Source organism: Balaenoptera borealis (assembly GCF_965194805.1).
Source record: "Balaenoptera borealis genome assembly, chromosome: 6".
NCBI classification, from domain to species: Eukaryota; Metazoa; Chordata; class Mammalia; order Artiodactyla; family Balaenopteridae; genus Balaenoptera; species Balaenoptera borealis.
This window is the reverse complement of record NC_138863.1, coordinates 11,001,354-11,022,423: the sequence shown is the minus strand read 5'-3', so window position 1 is coordinate 11,022,423 and position 21,070 is coordinate 11,001,354. Positions and strand designations below refer to the sequence as shown.

General features: G+C 38.1%; 1 protein-coding gene across 3 annotated transcripts in view; it reads left to right on the top strand.

Moving 5' to 3' along the window:
• The window catches only part of DAW1 (dynein assembly factor with WD repeats 1), a 78,594-nt gene that overhangs the window by 34,703 nt on the left and 22,821 nt on the right, over positions 1-21,070 (top strand). For all 3 annotated transcript variants that reach the window (XM_082396260.1, XM_082396259.1, XM_082396258.1), the window contains exons 2-6: positions 12,977-13,049; positions 14,824-14,968; positions 16,349-16,407; positions 18,729-18,851; positions 20,115-20,214. In XM_082396260.1, the coding sequence (XP_082252386.1) occupies positions 12,982-13,049; positions 14,824-14,968; positions 16,349-16,407; positions 18,729-18,851; positions 20,115-20,214 (495 nt within the window). In that variant the 5' untranslated portion in view covers positions 12,977-12,981. The remainder of the gene's footprint in view (positions 1-12,976; positions 13,050-14,823; positions 14,969-16,348; positions 16,408-18,728; positions 18,852-20,114; positions 20,215-21,070) is intronic.

Here is a 21,070-nt window from a genome sequence, read left to right as displayed (position 1 = left end):
TAAACAGAGCTGCAATGAACATTTTGGTACATGACTCTTTTTGACCTATGGTTTTCTCAGGGTATATGCCCAGTAGTGGGATTGCTGGGTCGTATGGTAGTTCTATTTGTAGTTTTTTAAGGAACCTCCATACTGTTCTCCATAGTGGCTGTATCAATTTACATTCCCACCAACAGTGCAAGAGTGTTCCCTTTCCTCCACACCCTCTCCAGCATTTATTGTTTCTAGATTTTTTGATGATGGCCATTCTGACCGGTGTGAGATGATATCTCATTGTAGTTTTGATTTGCATTTCTCTAATGATTAATGATGTTGAGCATTCTTTCATGTGTCTGTAGGCCATCTGTATATCTTCTTTGGAGAAATGTCTATTTAGGTCTTCTGCCTATTTTTGGATTGGGTTGTTCGTTTTTTTGTTATTGAGCTGCATGAGCTGCTTGTAAATCTTGGAGATTAATCCTTTGTCAGTTGCTTCATTTGCAAATATTTTCTCCCATTCTGATGGTTGTCTTTTGGTCTTGTTTATGGTTTCCTTTGCTGTGCAAAAGCTTTTAAGTTTCATTAGGTCCCATTTGTTTATTTGTGTTCTTATTTCCATTTCTCTGGGAGCTGGGTCAAAAAGAATCTTGCTGTGATGTATGTCATAGAGTGTTCTGCCTATGTTTTCCTCTAAGAGTTTGATAATGTCTGCCCTTACATTTAGGTCTTTAATCCATTTTGAGTTTATTTTTGTGCATGGTGTCAGGGAGTGTTCTAATTTCATACTTTTACATGTACCTGTACAATTTTCCCAGCACCACTTATTGAAGAGGCTGTCTTTTCTCCACTGTATATGCTTGCCTCCTTTATCAAAGATAAGGTGACCATATGTGTGTGGGTTTATCTCTGGGCTTTCTATCCTGTTCCATTGATCTATATTTCTGTTTTTGTGCCAGTACCAAACTGTCTTGATTACTGAAGCTTTGTAATATAGTCTGAAGTCAGGGAGCCTGATTCCCCCAGCTCCAGTTTTCGTTCTCAAGATTGCTTTGGCTATTCGGGGTCTTTTGTGTTTCCATACAAATTGTGAAATTTTTTGTTCTAGTTCTGTGAAAAATGCCAGTGGTAGTTTGATAGGGATTGCATTGAATCTGTAGATTGCTTTGGGTAGTAGAGTCATTTTCACAATGTTGATTCTTCCAATCCAGGAACATGGTATATCTCTCCATCTATTTGTATCATCTTTAATTTCTTTCATCAGTGTCTTATAATTTTCTGCATACAGGTCTTCTGTCTCCTTAGGTAGGTTTATTCCTAGATATTGTATTCTTTTTGTTGCAATGGTAAACGGGAGTGTTTTCTTAATTTCACTTTCAGATTTTTCGTCATTAGTGTATAGAAATGCAAGAGATTTCTGTGCATTAATTTTGTATCCTGCTACTTTACCAAATTCATTGATTAGCTCTAGGAGTTTTCTGGTAGCATCTTTAGGATTCTCTATGTATAGTATCATGTCATCTGCAAATAGGGACAGCTTTACTTCTTCTTTTCCGATTTGGATTCCTTTTATTTCTTTGTCTTCTCTGATTGCTGTGGCTAACACTTCCAAAACTATGTTGAATAATAGTGGTGAGAGTGGGCAACCTTGTCTTGTTCCTGATCTTAGTGGAAATGGTTTCAGTTTTTCACCATTGAGGACAATGTTGGCTGTGGGTTTGTCATATATGGCCTTTATTATGTTGAGGAAAGTTCCCTCTATGCCTACTTTCTGCAGGGCTTTTATCATAAATGGGTGTTGAATTTTGTCGAAACCTTTCTCTGCATCTATTGAGATGATCATATGGTTTTTCTCCTTCAATTTGTTAATATGGTGTATCACATTGATTGATTTGCGTATATTGAAGAATCCTTGCATTCCTGGGATAAACCCCACTTGATCATGGTGTATGATCCTTTTAATGTGCTGTTGGATTCTGTTTGCTAGTATTTTGTTGAGGATTTTTGCATCTATGTTCATCAGTGATATTGGCCTGTAGTTTTCTTTCTTTGTGACATCTTTGTCTGGTTTTGGTATCAGGGTGATGGTGGCCTCGTAGAATGAGTTTGGGAGTGTTCCTCCCTCTGCAATATTTTGGAAGAGTTTGAGAAGGATAGGTGTTAGCTCTTCTCTAAATGTTTGATAGAATTCACCTGTGAAGCCATCTGGTCCTGGGCTTTTGTTTGTTGGAAGGTTTTTAATCACAGTTTCAATTTCAGTGCTTGTGATTGGTCTGTTCATATTTTCTATTTCTTCCTGGTTCAGTCTCAGCAGTTTGTGCATTTCTAAGAATCTGTCCATTTCTTCCAGGTTGTCCATTTTATTGGCATAGAGTTGCTTGTAGTAATCTCTCATGATCTTTTGTATTTCTGCAGTGTCAGTGGTTACTTCTCCTTTTTCATTTCTAATTCTATTGATCTGAGTCTTCTCCCTTTTTCTCTTGATGAGTCTGGCTAATGGTTTATCAATTTTGTTTATCTTCTCAAAGAACCAGCTTTTAGTTTCATTGATTTTTGCTATTGTTTCCTTCATTTCTTTTTCATTTATTTCTGACCTGATCTTTATAATTTCTTTCCTTCTGCTGGCTTTGGGGTTTCTTTGTTCTTCTTTCTCTAATTGCTTTAGGTGCAAGGTTAGGTTGTTTATTCGAGATGTTTCCTGTTTCTTGAGGTAGGCTTGTATTGCTATAAACTTCCCTCTTAGCACTGCTTTTGCTGCGTCCCATAGGTTTTGGGTCGTCGTATCTCCATTGTCATTTGTTTCTAGGTATTTTTTGATTTCCCCTTTGATTTCTTCAGTAATCACTTCGTTATTAAGTAATGTATTGTGTAGCCTCCATGTGTTTGTATTTTTTACAGATCTTTTCCTGTAATTGATATCTAGTCTCATAGCGTTGTGGTCGGAAAAGATACTTGATACGATTTCAATTTTCTTAAATTTACCAAGGCTTGATTTGTGACCCAAGATATGATCTATCCTGGAGAATGTTCCATGAGCACTTGAGAAAAATGTGTATTCTGTTGTTTTTGGGTGGAATGTCCTATAAATATCAATTAAGTCCATCTTGTTTAATGTATCATTTAAAGCTTGTGTTTCCTTATTTATTTTCATTTTGGATGATCTGTCCATTGGTGAAAGTGGGGTGTTAAAGTCCCCTACTATGATTGTGTTGCTGTCGATTTCCCCTTTTATGGCTGTTAGTATTTGCCTTATGTATTGAGGTGCTCCTATGTTGGGTGCATAAATATTTACAATTGTTATACCTTCCTCTTGGATCAATCCCTTGATCATTATATAGTGTCCTTCTTTGTCACTTGTAATAGTCTTTATTTTAAAGTCTATTTTGTCTGATATGAGAATTGCTACTCCAGCTTTCTTTTGATTTCCATTTGCATGGAATATCTTTTTCCATCCCCTCACTTTCAGTCTGTATGTGTCCCTAGGTCTGAAGTGGGTCTCTTGTAGACAGCATATATATGGGTCTTGTTTTTGTATCCATTCAGCCAGCCTGTGTCTTTTGGTGGGAGCATTTAATCCATTTACATTCAAGGTAATTATCGATATGTATGTTCCTATTCCCATTTTCTTAAATGTTTTGGGTTTGTTATTGTAGGTGTTTTCCTTCTCTTGTGTTTCTTGCCTAGAGAAGTTCCTTTAGCATTTGTTGTAAAGCTGGTTTGGTGGTGCTGAACTCTCTCAGCTTTTGCTTGTCTGTAAAGGTTTTAATTTCTCCATCGAATCTGAATGAGATCCTTGCTGGGTAGAGTAATCTTGGTTGTAGGTTTTTCTCCTTCATCACTTTAAGTATATCCTGCCACTCCCTTCTGGCTTGCAGAGTTTCTGCTGAAAGATCAGATGTTAACCTTATGGGGATTCCCTTGTGTGTTATTTGTTGTTTTTCCCTTGCTGCCTTTAATATGTTTTCCTTATATTTAATTTTTGACAGTTTGATTAATATGTGTCTTGGCGTGTTTCTCCTTGGGTTTATCCTGTATGGGACTCTCTGTGCTTCCAGGACTTGATTAACTATTTCCTTTCCCATATTAAGGAAGTTTTCAACTATAATCTCTTCAAATATTTTCTCAGTCCCTTTCTTTATCTCTTCTTCTTCTGGGACCCCTATAATTCGAATGTTGGTGCGTTTAATGTTGTCCCAGAGGTCTCTGAGAGTGTCCTCAGTTGTTTTCATTCTTTTTTCTTTATCCTGCTCTGCAGTAGTTATTTCCACCATTTTATCTTCCAGGTCACTTATCCTTTCTTCTGCCTCAGTTATTCTGCTATTGATCCCATCTAGAGTATTTTTAATTTCATTTATTGTGTTTTTCATCATTGCTTGGTTCCTCTTTAGTTCTTCTACGTCCTTGTTAAATGTTTCTTGCATTTTGTCTATTCTATTTCCAAGATTTTGGATCATCCTTACTATCATTATTCTGAATTCTTTTTCAGGTAGACTACCTATTTCCTCTTCCTTTGTTAGGTCTGGTGTGTTTTGACCCTGCTCCTTCATCTGCTGTGTGTTTTTCTGTCGTCTCATTTTGCTTATCTTACTGTGTTTGGGGTCTCCTTTTCACAGGCTGCAGGTTTGTAGTTCCCGTTGTTTTTGGTATCTGTCCCCAGTGGCTAAGGTTGGTTCAGTGGGTTCTGTAGGCTTCCTGGTGGAGGGAACTAGTGCCTGAGCTCTGGTGGATGAGGCTGGATCTTGTCTTTCTGGTGGGCACGTCCACGTCTGGTGGTGTATTTTGGGGTGTCTGTGGCCTTATTATGATTTTAGGCAGCCTCTCTGCTAATGGATGGGGCTGTGTTCCTATCTTGCTAGTTGTTTGGCATAGGGTGTCCAGCACTGTAGCTTGCTGGTCGTTGAGTGAAGCTGGGTCTTGATGTTGAGATGGAGATCTCTGAGAGATATTTGCCGTTTGGTATTACGTGGAGCTGGGAGGTCTCTTGTGGACCAGTGTCCTGAAGTTGGCTCTCCCACCTCAGAGGCACGGCCCTGATGCCTGGCTGGAGCACCAAGAGCCTTTCGTCCACACGGCTCAGAGTAAAAGGGAGAAAAAATAGAAAGAAAGAAAGAAAGAGGCTATAATATAGTGAAGTAAAATAAAGCTATTGTAAAGCAAAGCTATACAGACAAAATCTCACCCAGAAGCATATACATATACACTCACAAAAAGAAGGAAAAGGGGAAAAATTAATATATCTTGCTCCCAAAGTCCACCTCCTGAATTTGGGATGATTCGTTGTCTATTCAGGTATTCAACAGATGCAGGCACATCAAGTTGTTTGTGGAGTTTTAATCCGCTGCTTCTGAGGCTTCTGGGAGAGATTTCCCCTTCTCTTCCCTGTTCGCACAGCTCCTGGGGATCAGCTTTGGATTTGGACCCGCCTCTACGTGTAGGTCGCCTGAGGGCGTATGTTCCCCGCCCAGACAGGACAGGGTTAAAGGAGCAGCTGCTTCGGGGGCTGTGGCTCACTCAGGCCGGGGGGAGGGAGGGGTACGGAGGAGGCGGGGCGAGCCTGCGGCGGCCGAGGCCGGTGTGACGTTGCAGCAGCCTGAGGTGCGCGGTGTGTTCTCCCGGGGAAGTTGTGCCCGGATCACGGGACCCTGGCAGTGGCGGGCTGCACGGGCTCCCGGGAGGGGCGGTGTGGAGAGTGACCTGTGCTCGCACACAGGCTTTTTGGAGGCGGCAGCAGCAGCCCCAGCGTCTCACGCCCGTCTCTGGGGTCCGCGCTGATCGCCGCTGCTCGCGCCCGTCTCTGGAGTTCGTTTAGGCGGCGCTCTGAATCCCCTCTCCTCGCGCACCAGGAAACAAAGAGGCAAGAAAAAGTCTCTTGCCTCTTCGGCAGCTGCAGACTTTTTCCCGGTCTCCCTCCCAGCCAGCTGTGGCGTGCTAACCCTTTCAGGCTGTGTTCACGCCGCCAGCCCCAGTCCTCTCCCTGCGATCCAACCGCAGCCCGAGCCTCAGCTCCCAGCCCCGCCCGCCCCTGCGGGGGAGCAGACAAGCCTCTCGGGCTGGTGAGTGCTGGTCGGCACCGCTCCTCTGTGCGGGAACCTCTCCGCTTTGCCCTCCGCACCTCTGTGGCTGCGCTCTCCTCCGTGGCTCCGAAGCTTCCCCCTCCGCCACCCGCAGTCTCTGCCCGCGAAGGGGCTTCCTAGTGCGTGGAAATCTTTCCTCCTTCACAGCTCCCTCCCACTGGTGCAGGTGCCGTCCGTATTCTTTTGTCTCTGTTATTTCTTTTTTTCTTTTGCCCTACCCAAGTACGGGGGGAGTTTCTTGCCTTTTTGGAGGTCGGACGTTTTCTGCCAGCGTTCAGTGGGTGTTCTGTAGGAGCAGTTCCACGTGTAGATGTATTTCTACTGTATCTGTGGGAAGGAAGGTGATCTCCGCGTCTTACTCTTCCGCCATCTTCTCTCCTCCTCCCTATCCATTCTAAATGTAATAGTTTGCATCTACCAACCCCAAACTCCCAGTCCATCCCTCTCCCTCCCCCCCTCCCCACTGGCAACCACAAGTCTGTTCTCTATGTCTATGAGTCTGTTTCTGTTTTGTGGATAAGTTCATTTGTGCCATATTTTAGATTCCACATATAAGTGATGTACTTGTCTTTCTCTTTCTGACTTAACTTCACTTAGTATGATAATCTCTAGGTGCATCCACGTTGCTGCAAATGGCATTATTTCATACTTTCTTTATGGTAGAGTAGTATTCCATCATGTATATGTACCACATCTTCTTTATCCATTCATCTGTCAATGGACATTTAGGTTGTGTCCGTGTTTTAGCTGTTGTGAACAGTTGTTTGCTAGACTTTTAAAATGCATCTATTTAGGAATTAGATTATGCTGTGAGGGCTGTCAAGTCCTAGTTCTTTCCAACCTTTCTCTGAGTTATGGATTATGATTACATTACTTCCTATTTATATTATTTATTTACTCAACTCTTTATTGAATGTATACTTTCCTCAGTAATACATAGTGCATGAGCATTCTTATATAAAATTCAAAAAACTTAAAATTCCAGAACAGGAAAGAAACAGTGGTTGATGATAACAATACCTCGAATTGATAGACACTTTGTATGTTTCAAAGTACTGAAAAAGTACTTGAAAGTACTTGAGTTTTCAAATAACCTTATGGGGGTCTTGATTTTCAAGAGTTTATATTCTGATAATGTTGATTCCTATCATTTTTCTTCCTTTTTCTCCATGTTCTTTTTTTCTCATACTTTTTTTATTATAAAAGTAACATTTACTTGTAACCAAAGTTTGAAAAATACATCAAAGGATCCTAAGATCACCCTCAACCCACTGAAGGTGTGATTGCCCCTTGAAAGGATGCCCCACCACATATCCACCGATAGTATTTGAGAATGCATGTTTGCTCAACCTTGCTAATACTGAGTACTATCAGTCTTTGTAATCTTTGCTAATCTGATGGGTAAAAATCATACCTGTTATTTTATTTTGTAGTTCTTATTAATGACATTCGGAACATTTTATTTTCATCTGTTTATTGATCCTTGTCTTTGAAAGTTGACTATTCATGCCTTTTGTTCAGTTTTCAGTCTTTAAAATAATTTTTAGAGTTTTTAAATATTAAGTTCTTTAAGCTTTGTATTTATAGTTGATTCTTTTTTGCTGATTATCATTTGCCTTTAAATTTGTGGTATCTTTCACTGTGTAGAAAAAATTTATTTCAGACAAATTTATCAAATTTTTCCTTTTTTTAGCTGTGGAGTTTCATATCATGCTTAAAATGTGGATCACAGACACTAAGATATATTTTCTATTATTCAGAAAATATAATATAAAATATTTATATTTTATTTTAAATATTAAAATGTGTAATCAACCTAGAATATATTTTTGTACACTGTGTGGATTAATTCCAATTTTATGAATATTCCCCAAATCCAACTTATTACATCGTTATTTATTAAATAATAATCCATTCTTTCCCCTCTAATTGGAAATATTACCTTCACTTTATTTAAAATTTCCATAGATAGGTGATTCTATTATGTTGATTTAATTTTGTATCAGAGCCACACTTTATTGTTTTTAGTTTGTTATAATATTTGGTAAATTTTCAAATTCCCAAGAAGAAAATTATTATAATTACTTTAACTCCATAGATTAATTTGATGTCTTCACAATATTGAGTTTTCTCATCCAGAAATGTGTCTTTCCACTTACCATAATTTTCTCCTACATCCAATAGTGCATCTAGGTCTTACACATTTCTTGCTAATTTTATATTTAAGTGCTCAATGTAATTATAAATGTGCTCTTTCCTTTACTTGCATCTTCGCTTGTTAATGTATCTATTTCTTATCTACTTCCAGTCTTAGCTTTTTGTATTCTATTTATCTTTTCAGCCCCCTTAAATCCTTTCTAGAACGTATGGCATATAAAATAAAAAAATATTTTAACAATGTTATAATATCCATATTTTGCTAAAAAGCTTAATGTGGCACAAGAAGCCGATTTTCACTCTTTGGAAATAAGACCAGTATTTGCAGTGGTTGGCTCTCCATCAAGCCTTCCCCCGCTTTTTTGGAAGTTTGCTTCTCAGACTAGAGCTTGGTTTCAAGTCTTTGATGTAAATGAATTACTTTTTGGGGAAAAAACAAAACTATGCCATACTAGCCTCTCAACTACAGTTGTTTGCTTGCTGTGCCATGGCATTCTAGCAGTTTTTTGAGTCATTAAAAGCATTTAGAATGCTTTTTCTGTCTTAAAAGGTTACACTTGATTACACAACGCCTGGTTCTGAGGAAGATCCTCCTGGGAGTATAAAGAAACATGTTTTCTTCTCTCAAGTATGTTACAATCTCACTGGAGAGAGAAGGCATAATGCAATTTAAGCAATACAAGGTGACCCTGACATACAAGAATAGGTCAAAAGGTAGCATTTGATTAATAGCTAAATAATGAGCACTGTTCAGTAAGACTTTATGTATGTCAGGTGCTTTATATACAAGTTATTTAATCTTAACCAACAAACTGAAGGTATTATCTACAGATGAGAAAACTGAGATATAAAGAGATTACTTTACTAGTATCATGAAATGAGTGAGGAATTGGGCTGGAACTCCAACTTGGATCTGTTTGATGCCAAATATAATACCTGCCTTTTCAACTCTGCATATTCTGTCTCAATGTTTCAATGCTTTTGAAAAGTAAATACAGTGTTTTGACAGAGTTTCCTGTTCTCTCCTGATCCGAAATGCTGCTGGAATCATATCTGTTATATCAAATTATAGTCTGTTGCAGTGATTCTCAAAGTGTAAGGGGACTCTTGGGGCCCTCAAATCCTTTCACTGGGGGCCTCAGTGTCAAATCTCTTTTTGCAATAACACTAAGATATCATTTTCTTTTTTTCACGGTGTAGATATTTGCCCTAGTGGTGCAAAAGCAATGGAAGGTGAAACTGCTGGTGCCTGAGTACAAATCAAGCAGTGGCACCAAATAACAATGGCCATTGTATTCCTCACTGACACACTTGCAGTAGGAAAAACAGACAAACAAACAAACACCAAAAAGCCCTCCATTTTACTTAAGAATGTCCTTGGTGAAGCAATAACACTTATTAACGTAGTGAAATACTGACACGTGGGTACGTGTTTTCTGGATGATGAAGTAGAAAGTTCTCCTAAGGTGCTTCTGCTGCAAAGTGATGTACGATCCTTATCTTGAAGAATGTGCTTGTGCATGTGTTTGAGCTGAAAGATGAACTAGCCATTTTTTTCATGGAACACGTTTTTACATGAAAGACAGAAATAAACATGGTTTTCAGACTTGGATATATGGCAGACGTTTTCTTGAAAATGAACAAAGTGAGTCTGAAATTTTCAAGCAGAACTGTCAATATGTCTTGCCAGTGATAAAATCTGAGCTTTCAGAGCAAGAATTAGAACTTCAGGAAATTTGTATCTAACATCATAAGCTTGACAGCTTACCAACAGTAAAAGAGTTTTCTGATGATAGATATTGGTAGTGGTATTAACAAATATGATTTTTTGGATATTGTATGATGAAATATGCCCACATTTAGAACTCAGTAAACTAACATTTTTCAAATATCTGGTGCATGATGTTGTAAATCACACGTGGTAAAAGAAATTGAAAGTGTGAGATAGACCAATGGGTTTTAATGTAACCGGGTCTGAAGAGTTCACTGATGTGGTTTCAGACTCGGAATTGCAACCAATCTTTATAAAACTACCATTTGTTGAGTCTTAAAGTAGTATCAAAGAAGAATATCCAAAATTACACAAAAAACTGATTAAAATATTCCTCCATTTTCCAACTACATATCTGTGTATGACCCAGATTTTTTCTTATATTATATCTAAAACAACCTTATATATTATATCTAAAACAACCTTTCTTATAGTATATCTAAAACAACAGCTTAAATGCAGAAGCAGAGATGAGAATCCAGCCGTCTTTAGTTAAGCTAGATATTAAAGAGATCTGCAAAAGTGTAAAACAATGCTATTTTTCTTACATTTTTTGGGTGAGGGGAATAAATATAGTTATTTCTATAAAATATGCTATTTATATTAACATCCTATGAATTTATTATTGCTATTTTACAACAATTTTTTAAAATTAATTTATTTATTTTTGGCTGTGTTGGGTCTTCGTTTCTGTGCGAGGGCTTTCTCCAGTTGCAGCAAGTGGGGGCCACTCTTCATCGCGGTGCGCGGGCCTCTCACTATCGCGGCCTCTCTTGTTGTGGAGCACAGGCTCCAGACGCGCAGGCTCAGTAATTGTGGCTCACGGGCCCAGTTGCTCCGCGGCATGTGGGATCTTCCCAGACCAGGGCTCGAACCCGTGTCCCCTGCATTGACAGGCAGATTCTCAACCACTGCGCCACCAGGGAAGCCCTACAACAATTTAATATTTTTTTTAAATTTTCAATTTTAATGTGGAAAGTATTAGAAAACCCAAAATTCCCAATAATTAAAAACATGTAAATTGGTCCTGAGGCCAAAACTTTTCAGTTCCACTGATCCATATCCATAGAGGTGGTATGATAGAGGCTCTGTTCAAATTTTTTTCAGCCTATTATCTCTCTGTTGTTCAGTTTGAATATTCTGTTGATTAGTCTTCAAGTTCACTGATTCTCTGCTTTGTCATCTCTGCTCTACTATTGAGCCTATTCAGCACATTTTTCATTTTGGTTATTGTATTTTTCATGATACCATAATTCCCATTTGATTTACTTCAATAACTTCTATTTATTTTCTGAGATTTTTCATTTACTTGTTTCAAGTGAATCTGTAAACGACTGCTGAAGCTCTTTTTTTTTTTTTTTTTTTTTCTGGCCGCACCGCAAGGCGTGTGGGATCTTAGTTCCCTGACCAGGGATTGAACCCGCGCCCGCTGCATTGGAAGTGTGGTGTCTTAACCACTGGAAAGCCAGGGAAGTCCCTGAAGCATTTTTATGATACCTCCTTTAAAATCCTCGTCATTAGTTCCAGTATCTGATTCATCTCCATATTGGCATTTATTGATTGTCTTTCTCTGGTTCTTATCGTGATGAGTGACTTTTTATTGTATCCTGGAGACTCTTGATCCCACCTACATCTACTTTGGCATGCCGTCACCATGTTTAGCGTAGGTTCTGGTCTGCTTTTTTTTTTTTTTTTTTTTTAAAGAAATTCTTCATTTTTATTATTTATTTTATTTATTTATGGCTGTGTTGGGTCTCCGTTTCTGTGCGAGGGCTCTCTCTAGTTGCGGCAAGCAGGGGCCACTCTTCATCGTGGTGTGCGGGCCTCTCACTATCGCGGCCTCTCTTGTTGCGGAGCACAGGCTCCAGACGTGCAGGCTCAGTAGTTGTGGCTCACGGGCCCAGCCGCTCCGCGGCATGTGGGATCCTCCCAGACCAGGGCTCGAACCCGTGTCCCCTGCACTGGCAGGCAGACTCTCAACCACTGCGCCACCAGGGAAGCCCTGGTCTGCTTTTGTGGGCTTTAATTACAGTGATACTTTAGTTTTCTGAGCCTTTGCCATGTTATTGTGGTCTAATTTGTTTTTCTGGTGTAAGACTCCTGCTTTGCTTTGTCTTAGCAAGACTCCTGCTCAGTTTTCTCTGGTGCCACCTGCAGGGGCAGAAGGTATGTCCCCAGTGCGCCTGTTCTCACTGTGTGACCTTCTGGGGGTGGAGGACAAGCCCCTGGGCCTGGTTGTGCCACTGGTTGAAAGGCAGGGAGACGCTGCTTTGGTACCTTGTTGTGGAACGGGGTCTGGGAGGTCCTGGGACTTCGCTGATGCTGCTTTAGGCAGATCAGATGGCCCCCTCAGACACCAGCTAAGGAGCAGGGATTGTGAAGGTCTGCGGCTTTGCTGCTCCAGCTGTTGCAGGCAGATGAGACTGCACTGGGGCCCAGCTTTGCAGTGGGGGCTGGAACAGCCCAGGGCTTCCACTGGTGGGTGGGCCTGCCTGCAGGGGCCCCCGTGGTGGAGCAGTTTAGGGCTCCTCGTTAGTACTTTGTTTGACTTCTCTTTTCCTTGTCCGTTGGCCACAGAAAGCAAGATTTTTTGTGGTTTTTCGATTTTTCGTTGTCTGTGCTCTTCGGTGGTTCCAGGCTGCAAGTCCTTCTGGTCGCCACTGTTGGGATACATGTGAAATGAAAAGAAAACCCAGAGGACTCACCATGTTGTCATTCCCAAATCCTGAGGTCCCTATCCATCCACCTTCTTCTATCCAACTTTCAATTATTTTAGCATTGTCTGCTGAATGATTTCAAGTGTATTTCGAGGACAGACCAAGGAAAAGTGGGTCTACACCAACTGGTTTTGAAATCAGACATCACTGCATATGTTTTATGTAGAAAAATTTCAAAAATGGAAAAAACAAAAATGAAAAAATTTTGTCAAAGTAGGTTAACTTTTGGCATAGGCTGTGATCATAAGTGTTTTATAACTTAATATTTGTTTATTTCTTAGGAATTATGTTGGAATATGAGAAAAGTGGACAATTAAAGACCAAATCCATAGATCTGCTCGATCTCCATACCAGGTAAGCTAGCTATATAATGCAATATGTATTTCATATCCAAAATTGTGATTGGGAGACCCTGACATAGGATGGTGTGTGGGTGAGCTGCATAAGCCACAGACAATGCATTACTAATAAAATTGTTCCGGGGTATATTATTTCCTGTTTGTTTTGTTGAATTTTATTTGAATGTCTTGCTGAATGAGGAGGAAGTGGAAAAAGGATCATCAATCTTTCTTCTTCTTCTTCCCAAACCAACCTTATTTAAAAAGAAAAAAAATAAACCTTTTAGTTTGGAAATCTGTTTTGATTCATAACATTTGTTGGAAACCTTTCCAAGAGGCATTATTATCTTTTTAATTCTTATGAAAGTATAACTATTTTGACAACTGAGTTTTTCAAAGTCATCATTGTGAAACATCTCTGATTCATTTCCATTCCAAATATTCACTCTTATTCCGAAAGACTGTGTTTCTTGAGACCTGGGACCATATCTCTGACACTCCCAGGACTCAACCTATGGTAGGTAATAAATGTTAGTTGAATGAATGGTCTCCTAGCTCAGTGCCTTGCACAAAACTGGAGCTCAGCATATGTTTATTTATGAACAGGAAGAGGATGCTTATCAGATTTCACATTTCTGGGAAGCAGATGCTGAAACAGAAGTGGGTGGGTACAAGGTTACTGGGAAGTGACACCTGGGACACATCAGAGGATGAGGCACGTTTGGGCAGGAGGAGACATCAACCTTGATGATGATGCAGATTTGACAAGAGTCTCTCCAGCCCATGGGGGAAGCTCGGAGCAAAGCTTGCGGGTTTGAGGACCCCCCCCAACGGGGCAGAAACGGCCAGGCTCTTGCGCGTCCCCCTTGCCTAGCCAGCGGCCGAGGGCTGTGGATAAGAGCAAGCCGTGGGCCCAAACACTAACATGGATCCTGAAGAAGATGCAGCTGGAGGCCGTCAGCCAACTTCACCTCCTTCACAGCAGCTGGGCCCTGAATCCTTTCTCGATACGCATTTGTGACATGTTTTGCAAAATGACCCTATTCTGGCTGTTTTGTGGTATACAGACATTAATATTTGTCTTGAATTAATATTATTCTGGACTAGCAAAATGTACCATAATTGCTGTAGATTATTTGAATACTGGGGAAAACTTGAATCTTTTCACACCAGTTCTCTTTCAGGGAAATAATGTTATAGCCCATAAGAAATCTAATAATAATAATAATAATAATTCTTTGAATGTTTGTTTTTGGTTAGGTACTTTCTCTTTCCCTAAAAATATTGCAAATCTAACCTTTCTAAGCCTCAGTTTCTTCATCACTAAAATAGTTGTGAAAACGTGTTAAATTAGAGGGTTGTTATAGGATTAAATGACAGAACATATGTAAGGTGCAAAGAATAGTAGGAGTGGGCACATTTAATATATGTTCATTTAAAAGAAAAAAGACACAGGAAAAAAATAAATAAAAAGAGCTCTTGTTCAGAAGCAGTATGCACTTGGCCTTCTTAGGTAAGCAAATGAGAATCTTTGTACACCTTCCTCAGGAGAAGTCTCAGTTAATGGAAAGGCATTGGAGAGAACCCAAGCAGCTTTCATCTGTGACACAACGCTCTTCAGTGATTTCTGTGATTTTTTTTCCCCCAGAAATCTCTTGGTAAAAATGATGGTGTTGTTGACATTTTATAAATCTTATGCTTCATAAAGCTATATAATCCTTTATGTAATAAATGTATATGCAATTTTTGACATAGACAAAAATAACTTTTTTGTTCTTGGTGAATTTCAGTACAGATGTCAATGCCTTAGTAGAAGAGATACAGAAAGCAGAACCTCTAATCACAGCTTCACGAGCAGACCAGGTCAAACTTTTAATACAGAGGTTACAAAATAAACTCGGACAGTACAGCAACCACAAATTCTATCTTTTTAAGGTAATGTCTGTTTTAAAGATACTAAGTAGAACTTCAGTGAATTAATTGATGTTCTATTAATCTGAGGTAAAGTACAAATCATGTTTTCTCTTTCACTCAGTTCCTCACACATTTTTGCTAAGACTAGGTCTTAATAAATGTTCGTTGAATGAATGAATGAAATTCAGAAACTTACTTCTTAACAGGTTCAATAAAGATTTGTACCAGTAACTTTAACTTTTCTTTATAATGATAAATCTAAAGAATAATCTAAGTTATTGAATAATTAAAATTTTTTTCCAGTTAGAGTAATATTAAGACATGTTTCATGGTGTATCAGTATTTCAAATTTTCTGCTTCCATGTGAACTAAACTATATTTTAGCAAATTATTTATTGATATGGATTGCATAATAATTTCAATTCAATGAAAATATGCTTATTTTCCTCTATTATTTTGGTGACTAAATTAAAACAAATGTAGTCATTTATTCAATAACAGCTTTTATTTATTTTTTTATTATTTAACAAAATTTAATGATTTATTCTAGAATTGATTTATATTACACTGATTTTATTTTTTATGACTTAAGTAGACTTGTTATTAAATACTCAGCTTATTTTGTCTGATGCAAAATATTCAGGCAATCTTCTGTATTCATCCGTTCCATTTACGAGAGGATGGTTATTCTTGTAATAGTTCTTTGTCCAGCAGGTGGCACTATTTAACTTCAAATATGAGCTCTATAACGCATGACCTTGTAATTTATCCTCCAAAGGGAACATTTTTGATAGTGAAAGAGGACACTATTAATAGTTACCCTCTGGCAGTAGACATAACTGGAACCGTCCCAGCCTAGCCAATCACTCTGTCTATAAGCAGACGATCCAATTTAAGTCTATTCATTCAATAAATATTAAGCGTCCACTATGTGCTAGACAGTGTAGGGATGGAGAGATAAATAACACGACATATCCTGACTCTGAAGGAGCTTTAAGATTCAAAAAGTAATGATACATTGTAAATCTGTATTTGAAACATATTTAGTTTATTTCCTATATACACTGTTTATGCATATATACAAAACCATGTGCAATATGTGAAAGAAAATATAAATTAGTGCTATTTGGTATTTTATAGCCATAATCTATCTAAAGGTAAATCGATGGAAAGCACAGATCCTATTATGTTTCTGTAATTAGTTGTAGCCACCAAATGTGTCATTGGTCTTAATAATAGAAGGTCCAATGTATTTTTCTCATTTGTTCAGATATTTGATATTGTCCATTTATTATGTATAATTAAGACACATTTGAGTGTCTTCATTGGTTTGCAGTTAAAATGAATGAACTGAAGAATTTTGTTTGAGTTTAAAATAAGTGGTGTTTTCTTTCATTGAAGGTTCTCAGAGCACATATACTGCCATTGACCAACGTTGCACTTAATAAATCAGGCTCATGGTAAGGTTCTCTGTTTATTTAAAACAATTTATTAGGCTTTATTTTTTAGAGCAGTTTTAGGTTCACAGCACAACTGAGCAGACGGTACAGAGGTTTCCTATAAAGCGTCTGCCTTGTGCCCCTGCGCACAGCTTCCCTCGCCATCAGCGTCCCCCACCGAGACCTGCATCTGTTACAGTTGTAGCCGATATTGATAGCGACACATCATTATCACGAATAGTTCATAGTTTACATTAGGGTTGACTCTTGGTTTTGTACATTCTACAGGTTGGCAAATGTATAATGACATATATCCACTGTTGTGGGATTACACAGAGCAGTTTCACTGCCCTAAAATCCTCTGTGCTCTGGTTCTTTATTTCTATGTGTAAGTCTGTGTCTATTTCTATTCTTTATTTCTAATTTTTAATAATCAAGGGGTAAAAGGTTTAAAATAAAAGTATCCATGTAAGGAAGACAACATGATGATTTGATATACATATACATAGTGAAATGATAACTGCAATCAAGTTAATTAACATCTCATCTCCATAGTTACCATCTTTTGTGTGTGTGATGAGAGTACCTGAACTCTATTCTCTCAGCATATTTCCGGCATTCAATACAGTATTATTAACTGTAGTCATCATGCCTGTACGTTAGATCTCTAGGCTTATTCATTCTACGTAACTGCAACTTTGTACCCTTTGACCAATGTCTTCCCATTTCTCCTCCCTAGTCCCTGGTAACTACTGTTCTACTCTCTGCTTCTGTGAGTTCAACTTTGTTGTTGTTGTTGTTTAGATTGCACATATAAGTGAGATCATATGGTATTTGTCCTTCTGTGTCTGGCATATTTCACTTAGCATCATGTCCTTCAGTTTCATCCATGCAGTAGCAAATGGCAGGATGTCCTTCTTTCTCATGGCCGAATAATATTTCATTGTAAACATATATATGCACCACATTTTCTTCACCTTTTCATCCTTTGACAGATATTCAGGTTATTTCTGTATCTCGGCTATAGTGAACAATGCTGCAGTGAACATAGGAGTGCAGGTATCACTACGAGATCCAGATTTCGTTTCCTTTGGATATATACCCAGAAATGAGATTGCTGGATCATATGGCAGTTCTATTTTTAATTTTTTTTGGTAACCATCATACTGTGTTCCATAATGACCATACCAATTTACATTCCCCAAGAAGCTAGGAGGAAAATGCCTAGAAGAGAACCACAGATATACTGCCTTGTCAGCCTTCCTGTTTAGTTGGGTGTAGATCAGAATCTTTCACCTTTTATCATAACCACTTGACATTAAGACTGGCTTTTCAATTTTGTGCATTTTTTTCTGTGCTTGGGAAATATTTTTCCTAATGGAGTATTTAAGGAATAACTAAGATAGTCTTAATTTAAGCTATTGGAGGTCAATATATTGATACTGACGATTCCTATAGTAGAATAGTCACGTTAAAGGATTGTTAAATATTAAACAAATATTTATTGAACACTTAAGTATGTCAGTCATGTTCCAGGGCCTAGGGATGATGGTGGTAAACCAGACGGCTAGAAGGACTAGCATATATGAAAGAAACAATACAGTTCTTCAGAGACTAGTGGGAAGGGGAATGTGGCTGATCAGGGTGTGCTTTTGGGAGAAGTTGAGGTCCCAGGGGTAGCCAGGACTGCTGGCCTTGCGGACCACGAGCAAAGTTTGAATTTTCCTCTAGGTCTCTGGGAAGCCATCTGAGGAAGGTTAAACAAAATAAATCCAATTTTGGTGAGGGAAATAGATTTGTAAGGGACATGTGTGAGTCAAGCCCTATTAGAAGGTGGTTTTATTTGTGTGGGCAAGAGATGGAGACAATGGAGCTAGTGAGAAGTGACCATACTAGGGATGTATTCTGAGACTGGGCTAATAGAATTTACTGATAGATTGTGTGTGGGATGTGAGGGAAAGAGAGGAATCAGAGGTGATGCTAAGACTTTATGGTCTGACCAACGGGACGAATGATGTTATTTGTTGAGATATATTAGAGTTTCAGAAAATGTTACTGATGATTAACATTATTTAATGATATAACCATTTATATTGTAAGAATGATTATTGGAAGGATTACTCTTTATTTTATTTAGTAACTCCTTTTTGGGTTTGGGATAAAATTGGAAAGTTTCCAGGTCAAAGGTTAGATATTGTTCCCAATTTGTTTGTTCTGCCTTCACAACTTCCATTGTAAAAAGCAAGGTAAATGGGGTTACAATTCTGCAGGCAAAAACAATGAGGTCTTTATTAACACATTGCTAGTTACACCTTGTGAGGTATTTATATTGCTTGTGTTAGCTTTATCACAGGAAGCTATGATCGGACATGCAAGCTCTGGGACACTGCCTCTGGAGAGGAACTTCACACCCTGGAGGGTCACAGGAATGTGGTTTATGCCATAGCATTCAACAATCCTTATGGGTAAAAAGACATTCACTTGTTCACTTATTCCTTATTAATCCATTCATTCTTTTGTTCATGTCTCCCTCTATCTATTGGGGAAGGAAAAGAGGAAGACAAAGAACTAAAAGTTATTGAGTGCCTGACATGTGCTTTGAAAACCTTTTAAATACCTTCTTCAGTGCTTAAAGGAGCTTTGGGATAGGTATTACTGGTTTCATATAACATGTATAAAGTTCAAATACCCTTCCCAGGTTCACACAGTAGTAAAGAGAAGAGCAAGAGTTCAAGCTTTTTTTGTTATTGAGCTGCATGAGCTGCTCGTAAATTTTGGAGATTAATCCATCATCGGATGCAGGGATAAAGAAGATGTGGCACATATATACAATGGAATATTACTCAGCCATAAAAAGAAACGAAATAGAGTTATTTGTAGTGAGGTGGATGGAGTTAGAGTCTGTCATACAGAGTGAAGTAAGTCAGAAAGAGAAAAACAAATACAGTATGCTAACACATATATATGGAATCTAAGGGAAAAAAAAAAAAAAGGTCATGGAGAACCTAGTGGCAAGATGGGAATAAAGACACAGACCTACTAGAGAATGGACTTGAGGATATGGGGAGGGGGAAGGGTAAGATGTGACAAAGTGAGAGAGTGGCATGGACATATATACACTACCAAACGTAAAATAGATAGCTAGTGGGAAGCAACCGCATAGCACAGGGAGATCAGCTCGGTGCTTTGTGACCACCTAGAGGGGTGAGATAGGGAGGGTGGGAGGGAGGGAGATGCAAGAGGGAAGAGATGTGGGGACATATGTATATGTATAACTGATTCACTTTGTTATAAAGCAGAAACTAACACACCATTGTAAAGCAATTATACTCCAATAAAGATGTTAAAAAAAAAAAAAAAAAAGAGTTCAAGCTTTTGCAGGGCTGACTCTCTGCCCTTGGGAGTTCTCTGACAGGAAGTTCCTGCTGATGTTTATAGCACTGGGCTGAACGTATAAACTGATACTATTCAAAAATTAGAACTCTATTTTGTTATAGAGTTCACTGAAATAGATATAAGATTGCTTGTTATCTTATTTTATTTTTAAAAAATTTTTATTCTATATTGGAGTATAGTTGATTTACTGGATAGGTTATTATTTTAAAAGTGAAATAAACTTCTGAGTAGATAGAGATCCATGTATTAATATCTCTTCTCTTAATTCAGTATATCAAATACTGTGGTTGAATTTGTTTTCAAATTCCATATATATTCTTTTTAAATCTTAGTGACAAGATTGCCACTGGGTCCTTTGATAAGACTTGTAAACTATGGAGTGTAGAAACCGGAAACTGTTACCATACCTTTAGGGGTCATACAGCAGAAATAGTGAGTATATTTATTTTATTATATTTTTATGTTGTCATTCTTTTTGTTTTGGTTTTGTTTTACTTTCCTCTTTTTTCAGTAGAACTTATTTTTTAGAGCAGTTTTAGGTTGACAGGAAAATTGAGTAAAAAGTACAAAGATTTCTCACCTTTCCCCTCCACAGCGTGCTCCATTATCAGTATCCCTACCAGGGTGGTATGTATATTACAATTGATGAACTTACACTGGCACATCACATCATTGTTATTTCTTTTTAGAATTCCATTGTAAAAGTAGTGGCTATACCTTTATAATTAATTTTAAAGCCTATCTGATATTTTCAGTTTCTATATATCATGTATGGTGGTATTGATATAATTTATAAACTACTCTAGTCTTAATATCTTGCCGATACTGTCAAAGACCCATATCCTGCTTTGACTAAGTAGACAAAGAATGGGATAAGTATATGAATACAATATCCAACCTGACTTTTTCTTTTTCACTGACTTGTCTTTAGAGGACTGACTTGAAGAGGGTTGACGAAGTTCTTAAAATAGCTTTTAAAATAACTTTTTTATATCATGTAAGATATCTAAGCTGATTGTTTTCTGGATATAATTAGAACTCAAATTTGCATAAATAGTTTGATACTCTAAATAGCTTTCACTATTGGGAAGCCCTTGTCCTTGGCCAATTCTGTGTTATATCTTATAACAATTAGTGAGATAATTGGCACCCTATGGAACAAGTGATAGCTTTTAAAAATAAACAGTCTACTTATTTTCGGAATAAAAATTTGTTTATATTCATCCTTCAAATTCATTGTATGTTCATCCAACAAGAGCTCACGCTATGTTCAAGGTACTTTGCTAAA